The 19,256-nt window shown below is 39.9% G+C and overlaps 2 protein-coding genes across 7 annotated transcripts; both read left to right on the top strand.

Annotated features, from left to right (window-relative positions):
• Positions 1 to 588: 588 nt before the first annotated feature.
• LOC148640999 (hemicentin-2-like) lies at positions 589 to 15,235 on the top strand. 5 transcript variants are annotated; one of them, XM_088619142.1, is made up of 8 exons: positions 589 to 797; positions 2,166 to 2,276; positions 7,036 to 8,180; positions 8,417 to 8,743; positions 9,390 to 9,638; positions 11,597 to 11,722; positions 13,043 to 13,074; positions 14,781 to 15,235. In XM_088619142.1, the coding sequence occupies exons 3-8, from the start codon at positions 8,126 to 8,128 to the stop codon at positions 14,922 to 14,924; spliced, it is 933 nt and encodes a 310-aa protein (XP_088475268.1). In that variant the 5' UTR covers positions 589 to 797; positions 2,166 to 2,276; positions 7,036 to 8,125; the 3' UTR covers positions 14,925 to 15,235. The 5 variants fall into 5 exon arrangements, with proteins under 5 accessions (XP_088475268.1, XP_088475271.1, XP_088475269.1 ...); XM_088619145.1 differs by lacking the exon at positions 589 to 797 and having other exon boundaries at positions 2,047 to 2,276; positions 7,036 to 7,120; positions 7,992 to 8,180; XM_088619143.1 differs by lacking the exon at positions 589 to 797 and having other exon boundaries at positions 2,048 to 2,276; positions 7,036 to 7,120; positions 7,919 to 8,180.
• An 835-nt stretch (positions 15,236 to 16,070) lies between these two features.
• c1qa (complement C1q A chain) lies at positions 16,071 to 19,157 on the top strand. 2 transcript variants are annotated; one of them, XM_088619148.1, is made up of 3 exons: positions 16,071 to 16,355; positions 16,968 to 17,197; positions 18,014 to 19,157. In XM_088619148.1, exons 2-3 carry the CDS (start codon positions 17,026 to 17,028, stop codon positions 18,601 to 18,603), a joined length of 762 nt encoding a protein of 253 aa, XP_088475274.1. In that variant the 5' UTR covers positions 16,071 to 16,355; positions 16,968 to 17,025; the 3' UTR covers positions 18,604 to 19,157. The 2 variants fall into 2 exon arrangements, with proteins under 2 accessions (XP_088475274.1, XP_088475273.1); XM_088619147.1 differs by having other exon boundaries at positions 16,196 to 16,355; positions 17,024 to 17,197.
• Positions 19,158 to 19,256: the final 99 nt, after the last annotated feature.

Raw genomic sequence — 19,256 nt, 5'->3', positions numbered from 1 at the left:
GAGAAAGAATCTCTACCTAAATCGTCTGTATCTTATGTCCCAGGTTTGGCCAGCCAGTCACCAGTTGCTCCATACGCAGAATCGTGCCAAAAACAAACTCAAATATCAACTCCGAAGGGCATTGCTGGAGAGAGTAATGCGCCAAATGTCCGCCTCAGAAGTTCCAGTACTAAACTAAGAAAACACTTATTGAGCAACGTTATCACAAAGAAACAGCAAGATGTTTAACATTTTGGATTCTTTCCTAAACTGGCCTAAACAAAGAACATCTTAACTGATCTGCACATGACACCCTTCAAAAATTTTGTCGTTTTGTTTAATGGTTATTGTTTTATGATTATTCCAAGCCGCATATAGCATCCTGAAATTGCATGTTTAATGATGGTAAAAGAGCTCGCCTACGAGTCATGGAAAACTGTTGATAACTGATGGGCCTTTCTCCTCAAGTAAGAAAATGGCTGTCAGAAGGTGATATTCATGTTCACATCAGCAGCATGAAAAGGACAGTTGCTTTTTTTTTTTCCATCTCTTTCGGTCCACTTGGTGCTCAAGCTCCTCGCCAGCGTCCTGTGGTTTCTGACCGCTTGTATCCGCGGTCGGAAGGAGCCTGTGCTTTGCCACACAGCAGCAGCTTCAGACACAAGTGTGGCCCCATGCACCTCGCTCACACGGCAAGAGCAGGCATGGTCTCTGTGGCTGCTCAGCACAGACTCAGTGCAGAGGAGGGCCCAGGTCACCCAGTGAAACCTGCTCTCAGCCTGCACTGCTGCTGTTGCTGTCCTGCCTGGTGAAGACAGGTGGGTGAGTCTCTGGGTTTCCACCAGTCAGTAGGGGAACCAGTCATAGGACTAAAAATACATCTCAGGTATGAACCTCTGACAAAACAGTATACTTTGATTGAAGAGCAGGACATTGTTGAAGCAAAACACAGGACACTATTTAAGAACGCTTTCCGGCTGTATGTTATAAGCCTCATGGCTGTTCATTTTTTTTTTTAAAGGGCGTTTTGCTGTTCGCAGCAGCATTCAGGTTGACTGCACGTTGAGAGATCGTGTTGCACGGAGCTCCGCAGCCGGCGAGAACATAGCTGTTGTGTGAAAACTGAATCCTCACGTTTTATGGCCTTGAAAACCGCAAGGAGTTAAAATTAAATTGCATGTCGAATGGCAAGATTTCTAGATTAAAATTAAAATGTCTGCCTTTTTTTCTTTGAAGGTGTTCTGTACTCCTTAGATTTGTTCAATGTTTTAGCCCCGGGGGGATGAATTTCTATTATATTATTAATATTATAATAATATGGCAATATTAATTGTTAATACATATTATTTATAATATCATTAATATGGTCTGTTATTATTTGAGCTGCTATCTAACTAAGCACATTCCTTTCCATCCTCCTGTGTTCAAGGGTACAGGATTCATCAGATCATCAGCTTATCTGGACTCGCAGAATTGAGTTTCCTTTAAAGCCAATTAATGACTTTAGATCTTGACACACAAGAAGTTCCACGGTTTAACGCACAGTGAATTGCACACTCCCCTTGCTAGATCCCTGGTTCAGCTGTTCTTTTGACAAAGCTGTGAGGAAGATTTTTTGGACCATAATTTCTAATTTTGTAGATCGACAAAAGGGGGCACTGTGCTGTATGTGGAGACCTTAACTGGATTTTAGTTATCAAGATATCCATGGAACTCTTTAAAAAAAGTATAGATACTAATGGTTGATGCATTCCAGAATTTATCAGACTGCCTTGCCTAAATGTATTCTTTTATTTGAACTAATTCCTCTGAACTTCAATGTTGAAAGGAGAATGGATACAATTAGTTACAGCTCCTGCCTTAAAAACTGCATGGGTTATGTAGTTAATATATGCTTATATAGAGCACAGCGAAGAGCAAAGTTATTTTACAAAGCTGTTTTGTTGTGTTTTCTACACATCAATTCACCTTTTTGTTTGAATGAGTGAGTCAGTAGGTGTGACACTTTGTTTAAATGTGCCTTAGATTACTTTTTTATTTCTGTCTTTGTATTTATTTATGTTCTCCTTTGCTTGTGTACTAGATTGTACATGCATGCCTAAATGTTTGCATTGCCAGTGTGCATGACTTTGGCATCTGTCGTGCTTTGTGTAGCACTATTTATTGTTTCTTTGTTTCTTCTTTAGGAGAAGACTCCTGTCTGTGGCCCCACTGAGACAGACTGAGACCGTCCCTGGCTTTTTGGATTTTACCTTGGACTCTGTCTTTTTTCTTCTTTGCAAAACACCGTGAGCAGGGTAAGAATGATCCTCATCAGACATTAGTGAGCAGCAATGACTGATCAACAAAACTTGTGAAGTGATTTAGCTGTGTTTTTCTAACCAGTCTCAGACTTTAACCTGACTTTTGAATCGTTAAGAATATCAGATGCAATGTCATAAAAGAAGATTCGTTTAGAAATTATATAAATATGTCCACCAAACTAAAATGATTTTATGAACACAGCAGTAACCAAGAGATACTTTAGTGTAGTACTCAAAAACACTTACAAAATCAGGGATATTGAAAAACACTATTCACTAATGCAGCCTGGTATAACTGGAAACTCCAGTTTACAGTACAAATTAAAGCCATACCTGTTCAACAAGCCTTTAGGTTTTCGTTGTTGTAGGCATTTTCACTCAGCTAAGGTGCTTTTTCCTGTCTTGCATTTTTAAATCTGTGCTGTGGTATATTTGTCTGTACATTCATTTTATACATTTATCTGAAAACCAATGGCAATTTTTTTCCTGCCCAATATTTGTCCTATTGCAATGTATACACATGTCTAGGAAATAATGTGTATATCAGTTTGGAATTGGTATATTCCCATCAGCTTGGATTCACCACTGGTCCAGCAAGGGATGCATTCAATCAAACCTTATATGCTATTGTGGAAATTGTGAGTCTCGCAGTGCTCACGGTGCCATCAGGAGATGTGATGAGGCTCTCACTGACAGCATTGAAATTTCAAAGGTAATTTCTGAGATACAGCAATGCTAACATACCCTGGCTAACTGGAGCCCACTCAAATCCCTACAGCACTCCTTGACTAGGGCACTGCTTCTGCAGCAATGCTGGTCACAGTAAACTAATGACACCTAGCCGGCATAACACACGAGAGCTTGTTCACACAGCGGTGAAGACCCATGGCTTCTGACCAGATCATTAATTTATCACTCTTAAGACTAATGTGCCACGCATCAAACATTACGCATAAACAATGACAAATAAATAGCATGATTTATGATTTCTCAGTTTGCAGCCTGATCTTTTTTCTTCCTTTCTCCGAAACAGAAATGTTGCTGTGGATCAGAAGTGTTTATCTATTCACTTGCCATATAAAATCTGGGAGATCAGCAGCAGCAAGTGGGAACAGTTGCAGAAAACTGGCCTGGCCACAGCAAACCTGATTTTAGTTTCCCAGTTCAGCAGTGAACAAAGCAGCAACTAAATATCCGACAGCGAATCGAACACATCTCTACAGAGCTATGCAATGGCACAAAAGCAGAATGTCCAGCGTTCTAAGCATATTGGTGCTGCCTCTGCACTAGAGATTTATTTCATGTTATCGCCACTGTACTCCTTTAGGGTGTGCTAAGATGGCTTTTTTTCTGCAGGAAGAAAAGCAGAATCAAAACAAGTGTACTCCAAAAGCACAGGTCAAACATTTTGCTTAGTCTTGCATCCAGCTTTGCATCATAGCTTAATATTGCCCAATAGTTTTTTTTTATTCTGAGAAATGCAGCGTTGATTTGTCCTTTGTCTTTGTGTAATCCTCTGCACCTACGTCCTCCTCTCACCTCTGCACGTTTCCAGTGTTGCACAATATTACCATGTAGGAGGGAAGTCCTGCAGCAGTGGAACATTCTGAGTATTTTTATATCATCTGAGTCGTACTGCTGAGACATCACAAGTCTCTCTGCCAAAAACTGGTTTAAAGGACAGAACACTCTTCTTGAGTTGTTTTCTGAATTGTGCAATGGCTGGTGTCTGCACTTTAGATCAAGCTAGCAATGTGTAATTATACCCTCAAATTTTGATTTCTGACGTGCGATAATTTTAAATATCCTTGAAGTTATGAAGAAAATGGTCACCGTTGTTTGGAAAATCTGTTTCAGATATGTTTACCGATGAGGTTTCTGGAATTTCATACAGTATGTCTTAAATATCGTGACCATTTAGTTCCAGTATAGTGCTGTAGCTGTTTCTGTGTCTGCACTTCATGCTGCTGTGGTCTAATGCCCTCTCTACTATTGCCACAGTCAAGTTCTTGAACATTTCATTTTCCATTAAGCTGAACATCAGGTACAAGCTCAGCTTTACATGAAAGGTCACCGTCAAAATTCTCTGCATCTCTTTCAATACTATCTTATTTTTAAATGTGCTGCCTGTGGCTTCATTTATATGTTTACTTTTCATCATGATGACCTTTTTCTTTCAGGATGTTGTGACTGAAACACCTCAGCTACATTTTCTTGAACTTTACTGTGTTTTTGAATTTTTTTTGCTACCTGGATAACTTTGCTTTTACAATGCCTTCACTGTGCTTTTTAATAACCTTCTCCATGCAGTGATGACATGAACAACGCTATCATAAAGTTTGCCTTGCTGTGTAAAATAAAACAAGAGCATAGATGTTCAGTTCTTTGTTTGTTTTTTTTGTTTCCCTTCAGAGTACAAAAGTGTAATATAAAAAAAAGTATGTTGAGTAATTTTGAGGGACATTCCAGCAGATATACAACCTTAAAAGGGCCATATCTGTAAAGTACATAAAATAATAAACTTATTTTTTTATAAATTTTTATATCTTTAACATATAAACATTTATATCTTTCCTTTGGAGCTTCCCTGAAAGATGGTCAATGAACCTTCAGGGTTTGGAACAGGGGGTTCACATCAGCTTCATACAATTTTAATTCCTAGGAAGAACTAAGCAATTATCATGTAGAATTATCAGTTCTCATTAGAATTCTCCCTCATTTGACTGTTTTTTCACCAGAGACCTCTAATTCTAGATAATGTTAGATAAAACCTGATGCCATGGATTTGTTTTAATTCAGATGATTCAAAAACAGTTCTTGTTAGGATGTTTAGATAGTAGTAGATGATACTGAAGACATTTATTTTTGTTTTGCAGGAACAGTGTAAAAATGGTGTGCTCATGCTATTTTTTTGTATTAGCTCAGTTGTTGCAGTGTTAATTTGAGCTGATGAGTGGAATACATAAAGGCTTCAAAAAACTTAAGTTTTAATGATTATTTAAAAACGTTACAAAGGACACAAACATGAGAAGGATGTTCAGGTTATTTCAACTCTGTGGTTGCTACACACTAATTTATCTGATTATCTCACCATACTTCTTTCATTTAGCAGATGCATATCGTCTTCAACTATAAGGCTGAGCAGCTTTTTCCAGTCTGTATTCTCTGGTTCATGCTGCATGGTTAATTCTGACTTTACCAGTGCATTAGGGGATTTTCGATACTTATATCAGGTCTCCTCTTTTTTGTTCGTGACTAAAGATATGTCGTTTTTTAGCCTGTTAGATTATGACATTCCTTTAAACCCAGGATTGTATGTTGTTACTCTTTGTTGACTAATTCCAGAACAACAGTAACTTTTTTGTAGCATGGCAGTCAAAATGGTACACAATATTCTAAATTAAGGCTTGCTAGCGCATTGTACAATTTTAACATATGCTGATTTAAATTCTTATCTTTTCCTGGCATATCCTACTACTGTGATTGCCTTATCCATTGTTATCTCACATAGTCCAGGGGAGGAAAATGTCAACGTAGATCTTCAAGCCTTTTTCAGCAGTAGTTTCTTCAAGCTCTTCAAGAGTTTCACGTTCTATTTTTATAGTACGTCTTGTTCTGCTCTTGTGTACACTAAATGTCACTCTCCCCTGTCTACATTAAATGTCACCTGCCAGATACTCAGTTTGGAATTTTGTCTGAGTAATTTTTTATTTCCTTTGCTGCATCTGCTGTGCAAATGAGATTTCTACTAGTTTGTTATCATCCGATGTGTGCTTAACAGCCTAAAGCTTTGTTGAGTCCATCGTTCATTTCTGGTAAAACAGTGACATGCATATGCCACTATTTGTCCTTTTAAATGTGTTTCATCTTCATTTGATGGGCAGGAACGTTGGAGGTACAAACTCCCTTCATGGTGTGGCATCTCGGCGATGGGCATTCGTGCTGTGATATCCCCTGACTCCTTCTCACAGAATCCCTGCCCTGCTCAGGGCCATGGTGACCCAGAGGCAGGGCTTGGGGCAGAAGCCTGAACTCGTCCTGGGCACAATGGCAGTCCATTGTAGGGCCACACAGAAAGGGACTATTTGGAATAAATCAGATGCAGGCGAGCAGGCATGTTTTTGGGAGGCAGTGAAAACCCACACAAGCATGGAGAGAACGTATAAACTCCGCACAGAAGGCACCTCAGGAAATGTGAGGCAGCTGTACTTCCGTACAGTCTCTGTAGTTTAAACCAATCTATTGTGGGGAAGAATGGACAGTGTTCTTTGAGTGGACATGCATACATTTGCATAATTTCACAACGCCTCGTCAGTTTGTGGTTTTGTGGAGGTGCAAAGAATAGAAAATATGGGCTCAGTGTTTTTCACACCTCTGGATCTTATCTCTGTTCACAGCACTTCCTGTTGCAATGTGATGTGAAATGCATGTAATTCCCCTGTAAATGGAGATTATTTCTAGCTCCTATATGAGCTATTATGAATAATGAGCTAGGAAGAACACCAGCTAAGGAGTAAGTACTAACTCACCAGATTCGTGTCTGAGTCATACTTACAGTAGCTGTGACGTGATGCAGGGCCAAATGTAAAAATGAAGTACAATATGAGAAGAACTTTTTTTTTCTCCAGTTCATTTGTCTTTAATATCGTGAACCATAATTCATAAATCTGTGCTTAAAAAATGCTAAGTGGCAGTCTGCGTTCTGCTTCAGTAAATCTCTTAGAGAAACACTCAACATGTTATTTTCTTTCAGTACAGAAAGAGAGTCGTGAAAGCTGAAGGATGAAGATGTCTAGAGCTCCACATTTTCAGTTCCTGTGTTGTTGGCTGTGGTGTATGTAAGTGCAGTGGGAGTTATTTCTGCTCTTTGAAGTGTGAAGTGAATAGGCTGAAAGTTTTGTGAATGTGTTCATCTTGCAACAGGGACACATAGATCTGGGCTCCTAATATATTTTATCAAGTTCTTTTTTTGGCCGTTTAGTCCAGTGCTTTTATTGCTATAGATAAACCTATTAAAGACTTGATGCTGAACCGTCACACTTGGTCACTCTAGTCTAAATCAAATGACGAGTTAATGAAATGCGATGTTGAGAATAAATAAAAACATTTGGGAAGGCTCACCCTTACTCCTGCCACATGTTCAGTCGTGAACATGAGGGGCAGACCAGTATTCGTTGAAGAGATGGGCTTTCTTCTGTTTGTGACTATTGAGGAAAGGGTTAGCAATTAGTTTGTCACAATTTCCTTTTAAAACCCTAAGTTGAACAAAAGCTATATCCCAGATATTGGTAAAATGAGAAGAAAAAGTTTTGTTTCTCAAATCTTCTGCATATATTGTTCAAGACTGGGGACTGGCAAAACAGGATAACTGTTACAGTCATTGGTAAACCTGTAGGACATCTGTCAGGTACATCTAAATGGACTTTTTCACTTTTTATTATTGATGAAGGAATTACATTTAGAAGACTAAAGAGAGCGCTTTAAAACATGTTTCATATTTCATGGTGGCACAAACACTGGTATCTTTGTTCGATCAGCTTCCTTTCCATTTTTACCTTTGATTTAAGGCCTTTTTTTTCATTTTACATAAATGTGTCAGACAGCTTCTTACAAAACTTTTTTCTCACCTTCCACAGTCGAGAATCTTTTCTGTGCTGTTGGGTGTATGCAATTTCCTGTTGTCAAAGTTAGTCAATGTTTATTGTTAAGATGAGCCCAGTTGCATCTGAAGAATACAAAAAAGGCCTGAAACGTGGCTCAGGAGTCAGTCTCTGAAAGAGGTTAGGAATGTATCCTACAGCACAAAATTCAAACGCAACTCAAGGTCGCCCTTGATTCAAGCAATGGTATCTGCAAGGATGGTATCTCTGAGTTGGCTTGTCTTTGCTGCTGTGGGCGGTAAGTAGCGCTTCTTTTTCTGAAAGCCAATAAGCAGTATTAATCAACTTAAGTTTTGTTGGCTCAAGGTGCAGTGTGAACTTGTGTTCATGCAGAGCAGACATTGTTTTAAAAACGCTGTGCGTCCTGAGATGTGGCAAAAACAGGTTAAATTGTGAGAATGAAAATGTTCATTGAAAAGGAAAGATATCTAACAGACCAATTTATTTTGACTTTACTGTATTTTGTCAATGCAGGTGTCACGCGTGCTCTTGAATCTGCAACGAGAGACACCAGAGCACATGGCCTGCTTGGAGAGTCTGTACTGCTGGCCGTCAGCTACAACATCACACCTGGCTCATCAATCAAGTGGGTAGTGGAGAAGGCAAACTCTTCCCGCGACAGGCTGGTTGAGGGTAGCCTGGTGACTCCTGATGTCTACAGTAATCGGGTGGAAAGGCTGTGGGAAAACGGCTCCCTCTCATTGACTAACCTGTCGCTGGCAGATAGCGGCATCTACACGATGATAGTAACTGACGTGCGAGGCAATCAGAATAAAAGAGTGATTAACCTGACAATCAGCGGTAAGTCAGAATTGTGTGGCTTGAAGTGTTTCTTTTGTCAGAATTGTCAAACTAATAAAAAAAAACATTTAAAAAAAAAAACATTATTTAAGGTAATATTTCCAGCATTTCTTGTTTAATCTGTTAATTTCTATGATGAATGGTTTTCAAACTAATTCATGTCCTCAGCCTCCTCCTTTCCATTATTTTGGTTCAATCACATCCTCTACAGTAGGATCACTGGTATTTCATTAAAACAAACTTGTGAGTGTTTTTATTGAATTAATTAGAAGATTGATCATTTCTACTGGTTTTATTGCAGATTTATAGAAGCAATTTGTTGCTTTCCAAATGGTTACAAATGAAACAAAGTACTAAATCTTGCACTGTAGATGTACCGTTTCATCTACATTATTTGCCATGGTACAGTAAATGGCACTTGCATGATTAGAAGAGAAACTCTTCTGTAACAATTGCTAGAAACATTTGATTTGTCTTTGAAAATTTCACCTCAATGTATTTACGTGCACTTGGACGACTTTAAAATGCCGTCGTCTTCTTAGGAGGAAAACCGGGTTTAGACCCTGCAGAGGCGGTGAAGGTTTTAGCACGGCCAGGAGTCAGCCGTCCGGCCACTGACTTTGAGTTCGTCCCCCTCTGTGTGCAGCGCCTGTGCGAGTGAGCTCGTTCTCCGTCTCTCCTCATCCTCCCCTTGTGGGGTGCCCCGTCAATCTCACCTGCGTCCTGTCTGGAGGGGTGAGCCCCCAGGTCTTCTGGCAGAAGAATCAGACCCCCGACTTCAACAGCAGCCAGGCCGTGCTGTCTATCCCAGCCCTGGAGCCCTCGGCGTGTGGGTGGTACACTTGCTGGGCATGGGATAACTACAGTTCCCACCAAGACAGCTACCGCTTGACAGGTAAGGACAAGCACACAGAACGATCTGTCCTGACCTGGGGGCGCACCAGCAGATCCCCTTTATTCATCTATACAGGTAACTGAAAGCTTTACACCATGTCAATATCAACATTTAGATATCTATTTCAGATTTTAAATAGGTGAGATAAAATGCCTGGAAATGTTTATAATTATAGATATGACAGTGATGAGACAACAGGTGCCATTTTCGATTTTACATTTACTACAATAAATGTGCTCAGTTGTGTAACTGACTTCAGGATTACTGTGAAGTAACGTCTAGTGTGTACAGTATGCCACATCAACCAAAATGTTTGTTACATTTGAAACCTCTTCCCCAATTAATCAATGTAATGTAACAACGTAAATTTCAGCTTCAAAACTTTGCAAATACACAGTAAAACATTTTTAGTAGCGTCTTTATGGAGTCATTACTTCAGTTAAAGGTGCCGATAGTGCACTCTTAGTCACTCTGGTGTGAGGGGCTCCTTTTTCGGTGTGCTATATAAGGACACGTTCTCCCAAAACAAGAAAGAGATCGAAATGTTTCCTTTGTATTTTCTTCAGGGAGGTTCTAAAAACGACAAATACGGAAAATATCCAGCTTCATTCTTACTGAAATTAGCTTCCCAAGCCTGAATGTTTTCAACCTTTGTAGGGTGTACTGTACCATAAAAATGAAATGGGATTTCATTTAACATTCAAATGCAAGTATTTTTTTCTATAAAATGAGTTTGACAATAAACATTAAGTGCTTCTCATACTACTACTACTAATAATCATCATCATCATCATCCCATCCTAATATCCTATCTTGCTTCTTGAGACCTGGCTCCCCCGTGACCCTGTATTGAACAGAACAGTTTGGAAAAACGGATGGGTAAGAGATGAAAAAGAAAAAAAGATGAGAAAAAAAACAGCCATTTCTCCTTTGGTGGCAAATTATTGACAGCACATCTTACGCTTATTTTTCAGTTTGGTGCGGTATGAAGTCTTTGAGTTGGAGTTTTGTCCTGAATGATTTGCAGTGTTTACACCTTATCACACATCACACAAGATGTAGATTCACACGGTCCACGCTGAGCTGAGACGCAGGAAGAATTCTGCTTAAAGCTTCTGTTGAAGCTGGAAACTGGCATTTATTATTTTTCATTTGTGCATTTGTGCCATTCCTGTGGCTATCTCAAAATGCTTCAAATTATTCCAAACCGCCCCTCAATGGACACTCACTAAAGGTGCATCATTTGTTAAATAGAAGTTCACAGAACGTTTGTATCTTTGCAGATTTTGTATGCATTGAAAATGTCAATACAAACACTAAATGTTATGCAGAGAAAAAATGTTGTGTAAATATCGGTGGTCACTTTTACACAGTATATAAAACAAAAATATTAACAAAACATCAATAGTAATTATATAAATTTGTTTGGTTTTGGCAACCTGTTTAAACGACACAGATTTGTTATTGTATTACTTCTATTAATAATGTTAATTAATAATCTATGTTACTATTGATAATGATTAATAATATGATAGAAATGTAGATTAATCAGGAAATATAGTCACTGTATGAGAACTCAGACATGCCTGGTATACAATCCCAGGTCTAGCCTCCTCCATGGAGGCAGACATCCAGTTCATTAATAGATCCTTTCTATTTTGATCGGTAAGTACTCTTTCCTGGCCTGGGATGTGGCGCATTCCGATAAAGACTTTCATTTCCGAATCACTGATGTAGTTTCACGTAATGTGGAAACTCCTGTGAACTGAGCATGCTGACTCACAGTAAAAATGAGTTTTTTATCAGCACATCAGACAAGAAAGACAGTGGGTGAACACGATGAGTGAATATATCCCTTTTATTTCTAGCATTGCTTTCCCCAGTACTTTATTATAGTGCCATTTACACTTTTTAAAGTGCAAATTTATAAAAATGTATTCTGTGTTTTCATCTTTTAGTTCCAAGCTGCGAAAATGATTTCATTTCTGTCGTCATACCTATAATTGTGATTGCCTTTCTACTTGTTGTGCTGGGGTTTCTAATCAAGAAGTGTTGTCACTTAAAACATCATAGCAAGATCTCAGGTAAGACGTGTCAAGATATTGTGTACTCTTATTTTTGCGCCTTGAAAAGAAATCTGTTCTGTTAGCACAGGGAGGAGCCGCCCGCAGTGGGCACTGAAATCAAATTTCTCCACGACATATCACTTATAACAGTTCTCTGCTCCTCTTTCTGAATCTTCCAAATTAACTTTTGCAGTCTCTTGCACCTTTTATACTGTAGTTATTTCTACAAATCTGGGTACACAATTAACTTTTCTGCAAAAGCTTTGAAAAACATCCATCCCACTGACTCCTCTCCCCTCCTTCAGAAATGATTTTTTTAGATCAGTCTGACAACTTTTAAAAAAAGAAAAAAATACAGATGATTTTGCTGCTCTTGCTGTACCTTGGAACCTTCTGATTTTCTCACCTTGACTGATTGTTTGTTTGCAATACCTTGTGGTTAATTTCACACCTTTATGAGAAGTTCCAACAATTCACAAGCAATTATAAGCAGAGTACCACATTTCCTCTTCAGTAAACATTAGCTTTTGTTTCTCAGGGCATATGCTTTGGATAAATAACTCATTACAGATAAGATCAAATATGTTTGTGAAAATTAGTTATTGGTAAACATCTATTTGTTAAAAATCGCATAATCTGTTAAGTGATATGGGGTAACGGCACTGCATTTAAGCATAAACAATAATTAGATAAAATTCTTGTTTGTATCCTGATCTACATATATGTGTGTATTTAGTGTCCAACATATTATTTATTACCCACAATTTCCCTGTAGGTTAACTGCTGTATCTCCATTTAACTGTCAGCAGAATATTGTGCCGACAATATTTTAAAATGATGGAAACTTGGTTTGTGGCATTATACTGTTACACTAGGAATCGATACAGTACACGACACATTGATACATGACAAGTTTATTTTAGAATACTTTTGAAATGCATGGCTTAAAACAAAGCTCGCAAGGAATAATGAGATCCAAGAACATCCAAGATGCTTTGTAAATGTTGGAGTATTTTCTGGTTGGATAGTTTGGGTTTAGCCTGCTTGGTTAAGAGGCAGCCCCCTGATCACAGGATGAGGAGTCTTGAGCCCCATTCAGAGAGAGGTGTTAACCAAAGGGTACCTGCAAAAACATACAGTATATACATATCGTAAAAGCCAGTGATGATTTGATTTTGAAATAGCTGGGTGAAAATTGGCTTTGTCTGTCATTATCCCTTTTGAGCTTAATCCCATGGAGTCAGGATTGTGATACATTCATGACCTTTATTTTTTTATGCTTTCTTATATCTGTACAAAATCTGTTTGAAAATTAAAATAACCACATTTTTCTAACAGAATGCAAGAGGAGAACGGATCCTACACCTATGGTAATGTTAATTATTTTTGTGAATATTGTTATACTAATGGTAGTAGAAACTTTTCAGTTGGCTCTGGGTTTACTAGAGGTTTGTCTTACAAATTTTACACACAAGTACAAAGTACAGTACACATTTACAAGTACAGATTATGTTGCTGCTGCTCAGCAAGTTGAATAATCAAATATTTTATTCATTTTGCATGGTGCAAATATATTACATTAAAAAAATAATAACATTAGCCACATGTAATCTGTATACCCTTCCCTGATAAAATATACCACTGCCGATAGAAAATAATGCAATGGTCTGTCTGTGTCTTTGTTTAAACGGAGAAAATAAGGAAACTGTAAAAATGTTGCACTTTGAAATCCATTTTGCACTCTAATTTTACTCTTGAACTTTATAGAGCTATTTCAGAATAGCTTAATGGAACTGTGCTGATTAAATTTCCCAGAAAAGATTAAATTACTATGCATACCTAAACATAATATTTTAAAAGATTGAGGAAAGAGACTGGTTAGAAATGTTCTTTATATTTCCCCCTTGCACCAAAACTGAAGTTAGAGACACTAGAGAAACATTTTATTTTGCAAGACGTAATTTAAGATACAATTCCAGTTCAATGTAATGCTACATTAACATTGAACTATGGTTATAAGTTACAAGTAACAGATGACATAAGACAAAATCACCAGTAATTATGAAAAAAAAACAAACAGCTACCTTACTTCCCAAACGTTTATGACAGATTATGTGAGGCTTCATTTTCAGTTCCCGTGAAGTGCACAATAATCAAATTAACAATAATTTTAAATAATTCAGGTTGTTTACATTTCTTTGCTGAAAAGTTCATTTAAAAATAACAATGCCTCCTGTAATGTGAAATTAGAAAGCCGTTCCACATGAATTTCATGTTTGTTTATGACATACTGTACAAAATGAAGGGTTTCTGCTGTGAGAGACACTGTAATATCGGTAATACTTAAGGAGTTAACACTTATTAACCCCCTTCCAATATAGGAGTGGTTTCAATATTGTATTTCTGACATTTTGAGATTTGTATTAGGGTTTTGCAGTGTTAATGAATAAATGCTTCTAAAAAGTACATTTATCACAAGATTTAAAAAATAAAATTAGCCTTTAAAAATGATAGTAAATTTAGCATATTTCTAGGACATCATTCTTATACTTTACAGATTGCCTCAGATGAAACATTATACAAAGTATTTGCTTTCTAGTGCATGAGTGAAGAAACAGAAACAGTACATAGTTGTATAACACAGTTTTAAAATGTGATGAGGAGAATGCATCCAAAAAGAGCAGAAGAACGTCACTGAGCAGTCGAGGCTGCATGTCTGTGGTTCGATTCTGAGCTAGTTACTGGGCGGTAGCGGGTTCGAACCGCGGGTGCTGTTATATGAGCGCGGAACTTCGAAGGATACTGTAGGTGTCTTGCTTCGGATAAAGGCATCAACCAGATCAATTAGTAATTTCTGATGGAATGCTACTGCACTGTTTCTCAAGTCGCCTTACCTGTGATTGAGATAGCGGTGACGGCAGCTGTGCGCCCACACGAATGCTTTAGCACTTTTAAGAGTGGGGTCCTGTGTCTATTTAAACTTAGTACTTTAGTCAAACTGGCTCATGATCTCCCCTTTTAACTCAAGCCACAAGGAGACCCTTTATTAATCAGTTTCCCCCCCTCTGTTCGCCAGCAGGCTCCATCCCCGCTGAGTGACACGGTCACAGATGTCCACTATGCTGAGCTGAGTTTTCAGGCCCGTGGAAGGAAGCCTCCTGCCTCCAGCGTGCGCACGCCTGCTGACTCCTGCGTTATCTACTCTGAGGCCAGGGTGTGAGCCCAGCCCAGACAGAACTGCCAATCTCTGCCTTGGTCTGTGTACACTAGACTGTTCTGCTACTCATGATGAAGGAAGACCTGGACTCCACATCTGTTCTTCAAGAATTTGGGATGTTTTTTCTATTTTTTGTGGAATTCCTGATTTAAAATCCGCTGGAATTATTTTTAGCATCATTATTGTGTTTTCAGCAGTCTCCATTTGTACCATTTACTGGTCATTTCACAGTAGAATTACTGTCAAATGTCTTAGCTCTATTGATTCTTTTTATTACCTGTACTTAAGACAGCGAAATATAAAATGCAAAACTATATGGTTCTTGATAGGTTTCTCACTGCACGTAGTATTTAGTGATAAAGAAACAAACATTATGAATTCATTCAGGGTAAAATGGAAGAAAGCCATTGGCTCTTGCTGATGAATTTTGTTAGAATCGGATTTTGGTTTGGGGACTGCTTCTACTGCTACTAATTCCTGTAGTAAAAAGAAATAATCCCTTTGGTTTCGTGGAACTTGTGTAAAAATAGCTCCCACATCGATTAGGACCCTAGCTGTGACAGAATACAAAACAAAAACAAAAAAAATGACTCACGGGTTTCTTGTGACAGAATTTGCAACAAAGGTACATTGCTTTTTTTTCAGAATTTTATAGTGCTTTGCCATTACAACGTAGATTAATAATAATAATAATAAATGCTTACATTGTGAGTTGCAGGGTGATATGGCTGCTGGCATTATTTACACAAATGGTTACAATTGAGTAGAGGCCATTCAGCCCTTCTGGCACATTCGGTACCAGCAAATAGTGTCTTATTGATCTAACATGATTTCCTTTGTGGGTGGCATGGTGGCACATGGTGGCGCAGTGGTTAACACTGCTTCTTCCCAGCGCTGGGTCCCTGGGCTCCTTTCTGAACCCGGGGTGCTGTCTGTGTGGAGTTCGCATGTTCTCCCTGTATCCGTGTGGGTTTCCTGCAGGTTTGCTAGTTTCCATCCCCGGTTCAAAGACATGCTGGTATGTCAACTGGGTTCTTGGAAAACCGGCAATGGTGTGAGTGTGTGTGCCGAAGTGGTTCGAAAATGGGTGGACATGTTCCTTGTACTGATGACCCAAAGATAGCGGTCAGTGAGTTTCAGTCTCTGCTAAGCTTCGTGTTTTTGATGTGATTTGAGTAAACTTTGTTAGCCTTTTTTCTGGCTCCAGATGTCTGCTCCAATCTCAAAAAGGTTTCACAACCATGGCCCTAAATGTTGCATATGTTTTAATATAAATATTCAAGAGAAATGAAACTTGTCATGTCGACAATTTTGTCCCCAACGTCCATTTATTCTTAGTCCTCAGAGAATTGTGGTTCGTCTTCCCCTTTTTCTAGATCACAGAAAATCAGTCACCAATTTCTCTCTCTGTTTTGCAAGCGAAGATCAGACCTGGTGAGTCTTGCCCCTTATTTCATATTGTTTTCTCTTATAACTGCTGGATAATATTAACATTTGACAGTCTCCGATTGTTTTTTTTGATTATAATAATGCTGTGCTCGAACAGAGTGCTTACGTTAAGGTTGGATTGTACTGTTGATAGTAAAACTGTACAGTTAATTAAGACTAGAATGCCACTGCTTAGGGCTCATAATGAAGTTTTTCAGTGTATTCAAATGAGATCAGAATCATTTAGTTAAAATATTAATATCCTTTAATAATATTGTTCCTTTTGCAATATCATTGTTATGAACCGAGTTCTTTTGTGACTGATTATAGATTATAGATTATAGATTATAAACCTTGTAACCAGGGATTGAAAGCTTTTTTCCCAAATAAAAGTACCCCTAAGAGAGAGTAGAGATCTGCTGTATTGCTGGGATTTTTGTTGAAACTGCCAAAGAAGCTCTTTGGAGGAGAAGAATATTTCTGTCATTTTCAAAGCTGCAAAACAAATACTGTACGTATTGCTCGAGGAGGATTATAGCGTTGCAGTGGCACAATGGTTTTAGACCCCTGGCCTGCGAGCGAGGAGGGCTGGTTCAGGCTGGTACTGTATGTTCCCAGAGCGATCCCCGCTGATGCAGCGACTGTCTGACTGGCCTCTCTCTGCGTCCTTGCAGTCATGTCCCGGTGCTCTCTGGCGGGGCTGGTGTTGGTGTGGCTGGCTGTGCTGCTGCCCTCGGGGCTGTGCCAGGAGCCGGATGGCTGTCGGGTTCAAGATGGGATAGCGGGTGAGCCGGGGACCCCAGGACGAGACGCCCGCCCAGGACAGAAGGGACAGAAAGGAGAGCCAGGTATCCCAGGGGCAACAGCCTGTGGCTTTTATTAAACATGAATCTTCTCATACGAAACCGCCCTGCAAAAAGGCACACTGTAAAATTCCTGAATATAGAAAGAAAATATAAAGGCAATATTCTGAAAATGTTTTCCAACACCCCTTTGCTTTTACAGCCTTGGTGTCGCTATGCAAAATCCTCCAAAGCCATCAAAAGCAGTTCCCTGCCACTGGCTTCTTCCTGAAAGAAGCGCAGATATTGTTGAACGAATTGATTTTATTTCCATTGCTTTGGTCCGTCTTTGCTTTACAAATCTCTCTAGTGCTCTCGCGGCTCCTTACAGAACGACCCCGTAGATTTTCAGCCCAGTGCTCCGATTGAGACACATTCTTTAATGACATAAGTGACTGTGCCGTGTGTTGCTCATGCAGCTGCATTAATGCAACCCCTGGGGGATTCTAATCTAAAGTGGTTTACAAGGACAGAGTCACGCATCTCCTTCAAGGTGTTTTAATGCACTGATGCTGCAGAAAAACAGCATCCACAAATAAGTGGCTGCTTGCTCCTCATCTTCTCATATTAATGGTGCTTATGAAACATGAACGTTTTCATGGTTCACAGGCACGTACTTGAAGACTGCAGTTGTGAAGTAGCAGTTAATGCACTACATACACAACCTACTCCACACAATCAAAGCAAAAAAACAAAAGGATGAAGAATATCATATCCAGGGTGGTTTGTGTTTGTGATGGAGCTCTGCTGCTCGTGCTGAAGCCACGCCGCGAGCTTCTTGTTGAATCACGCAGTGGTGCTCTGGCCCCTCTCTCTCCCCAGCGCCTCAGAGTGACCTCTCCAGGGTGACGAGCAGCAAGGGCAGCCAGGGAGACAGGGGACCTCCAGGCCCCATGGGGCTTAAGGGGTACAGGGGCGACCTGGGAGTCCTGGGGCCTGTGGGACAGCCTGGCCCGCCCGGACCCAAGGCTGACGCAAGTGGTTCCGTCGAGCTGGACCGCTCGGCCTTCTCCGCGACCCGCACCGTGCCTGGGCTCCCGCGGACGGGCTCGCCCATCGTGTTCGACAACGTCATCAGCAACGTCAACAACGACTACAACGGAGCCACCGGGCGCTTCAAGTGCTCCGTCGACGGCGTGTACTACTTTGTTTTCCACGCGGTGTCCTCGGGGGACCTCTGCCTGGCCCTGAGGAGCAGCGCCCTCGTCATGCAGGACGGGGAGAGGCTGGGCTTCTGCGATTACAACACCGGTGGTCAGGCCCAGGTGCTGTCAGGGGGTGTGGTGCTGCAGCTCAAGAAAAATCAGGAGGTCTGGGTGGAGGCAGTCAGAGAGCAAAACGTCGCCTTTAACAACATGGCCCCAGATTCATCCAGCATCTTCAGCGGCTTCCTGATCTTTTCCACATCCTAGTATCTGGCAGAAGCTGTGATCCCTGTTGTTGCATCTGTGCGTTATGTATTTTATCTGATAAAATCTGTCTGCCTCTGTGTTATTCTGCTTTTTCTAAGCCCTTCAATGAATTCCACAAGAGATCGCCTAGTACTTCTCTCCTTCAGGAGACCTACTCGCTCCGGTTGATGGATGCCAGCCGTTGCTGTCTCTCGGTTCTGATTCCAGCATCGCTGTCAGAAGCCCAGGGGAAATAAGAAGGCCTACTGAAACACCTCACACAACCTTTTATCACCACGAGTGAGGAAATCGTTAATCACATTGAGTCTTCTAAGTTCTCCCAGAGGGTTTGACAGCTGTAACCTTGCTTGTTTTGTGTGGGAGCTTTATCTGATTTTATGATAACTTGTTTTAACAGATAAAAGATGAAGCAGTGTCCTTTATCTGACGGATGTTAAATAATCTGCTTCTCATCATTTGTACACTTTGTAACAAAGCTCCTTGTGTTTTCTCTCAGAATTGTCAGCACGAGATTTTTTTTTTATGACCACAATAAAAATAAAAGGCTAAGGCTCCTGCGTTTTGTGTGCAATATTTCTGGTTGTTAAGAAGATCAAATCATAGGATGGAGGAATCCTGTGGCCCTGTGTCTGGGATTGACTCTAGACCTGGGG

This window comes from Lepisosteus platostomus, chromosome 25 (genome assembly GCF_059453375.1).
Source record: "Lepisosteus platostomus isolate fLepPlt1 chromosome 25, fLepPlt1.hap1, whole genome shotgun sequence".
NCBI lineage: Eukaryota > Metazoa > Chordata > Actinopteri > Semionotiformes > Lepisosteidae > Lepisosteus > Lepisosteus platostomus.
This window is presented reverse-complemented; position numbering and strand designations above follow the sequence as displayed.

Coding starts and splice junctions, on each gene's coding strand:
- LOC148640999 (XM_088619142.1), top strand. CDS start 8,126: ATGGTATCTGCAAGGATGGTATCTCTGAGTTGGCTTGTCTTTGCTGCT. Junction 8,181..8,416: donor TGTCTTTGCTGCTGTGGGCG/GTAAGTAGCGCT, acceptor TTGTCAATGCAG/GTGTCACGCGTGCTCTTGAA. Junction 9,639..11,596: donor AGACAGCTACCGCTTGACAG/GTAAGGACAAGC, acceptor TTCATCTTTTAG/TTCCAAGCTGCGAAAATGAT.
- c1qa (XM_088619148.1), top strand. CDS start 17,026: ATGTCCCGGTGCTCTCTGGCGGGGCTGGTGTTGGTGTGGCTGGCTGTG. Junction 17,198..18,013: donor GGGACAGAAAGGAGAGCCAG/GTATCCCAGGGG, acceptor CTCTCTCCCCAG/CGCCTCAGAGTGACCTCTCC.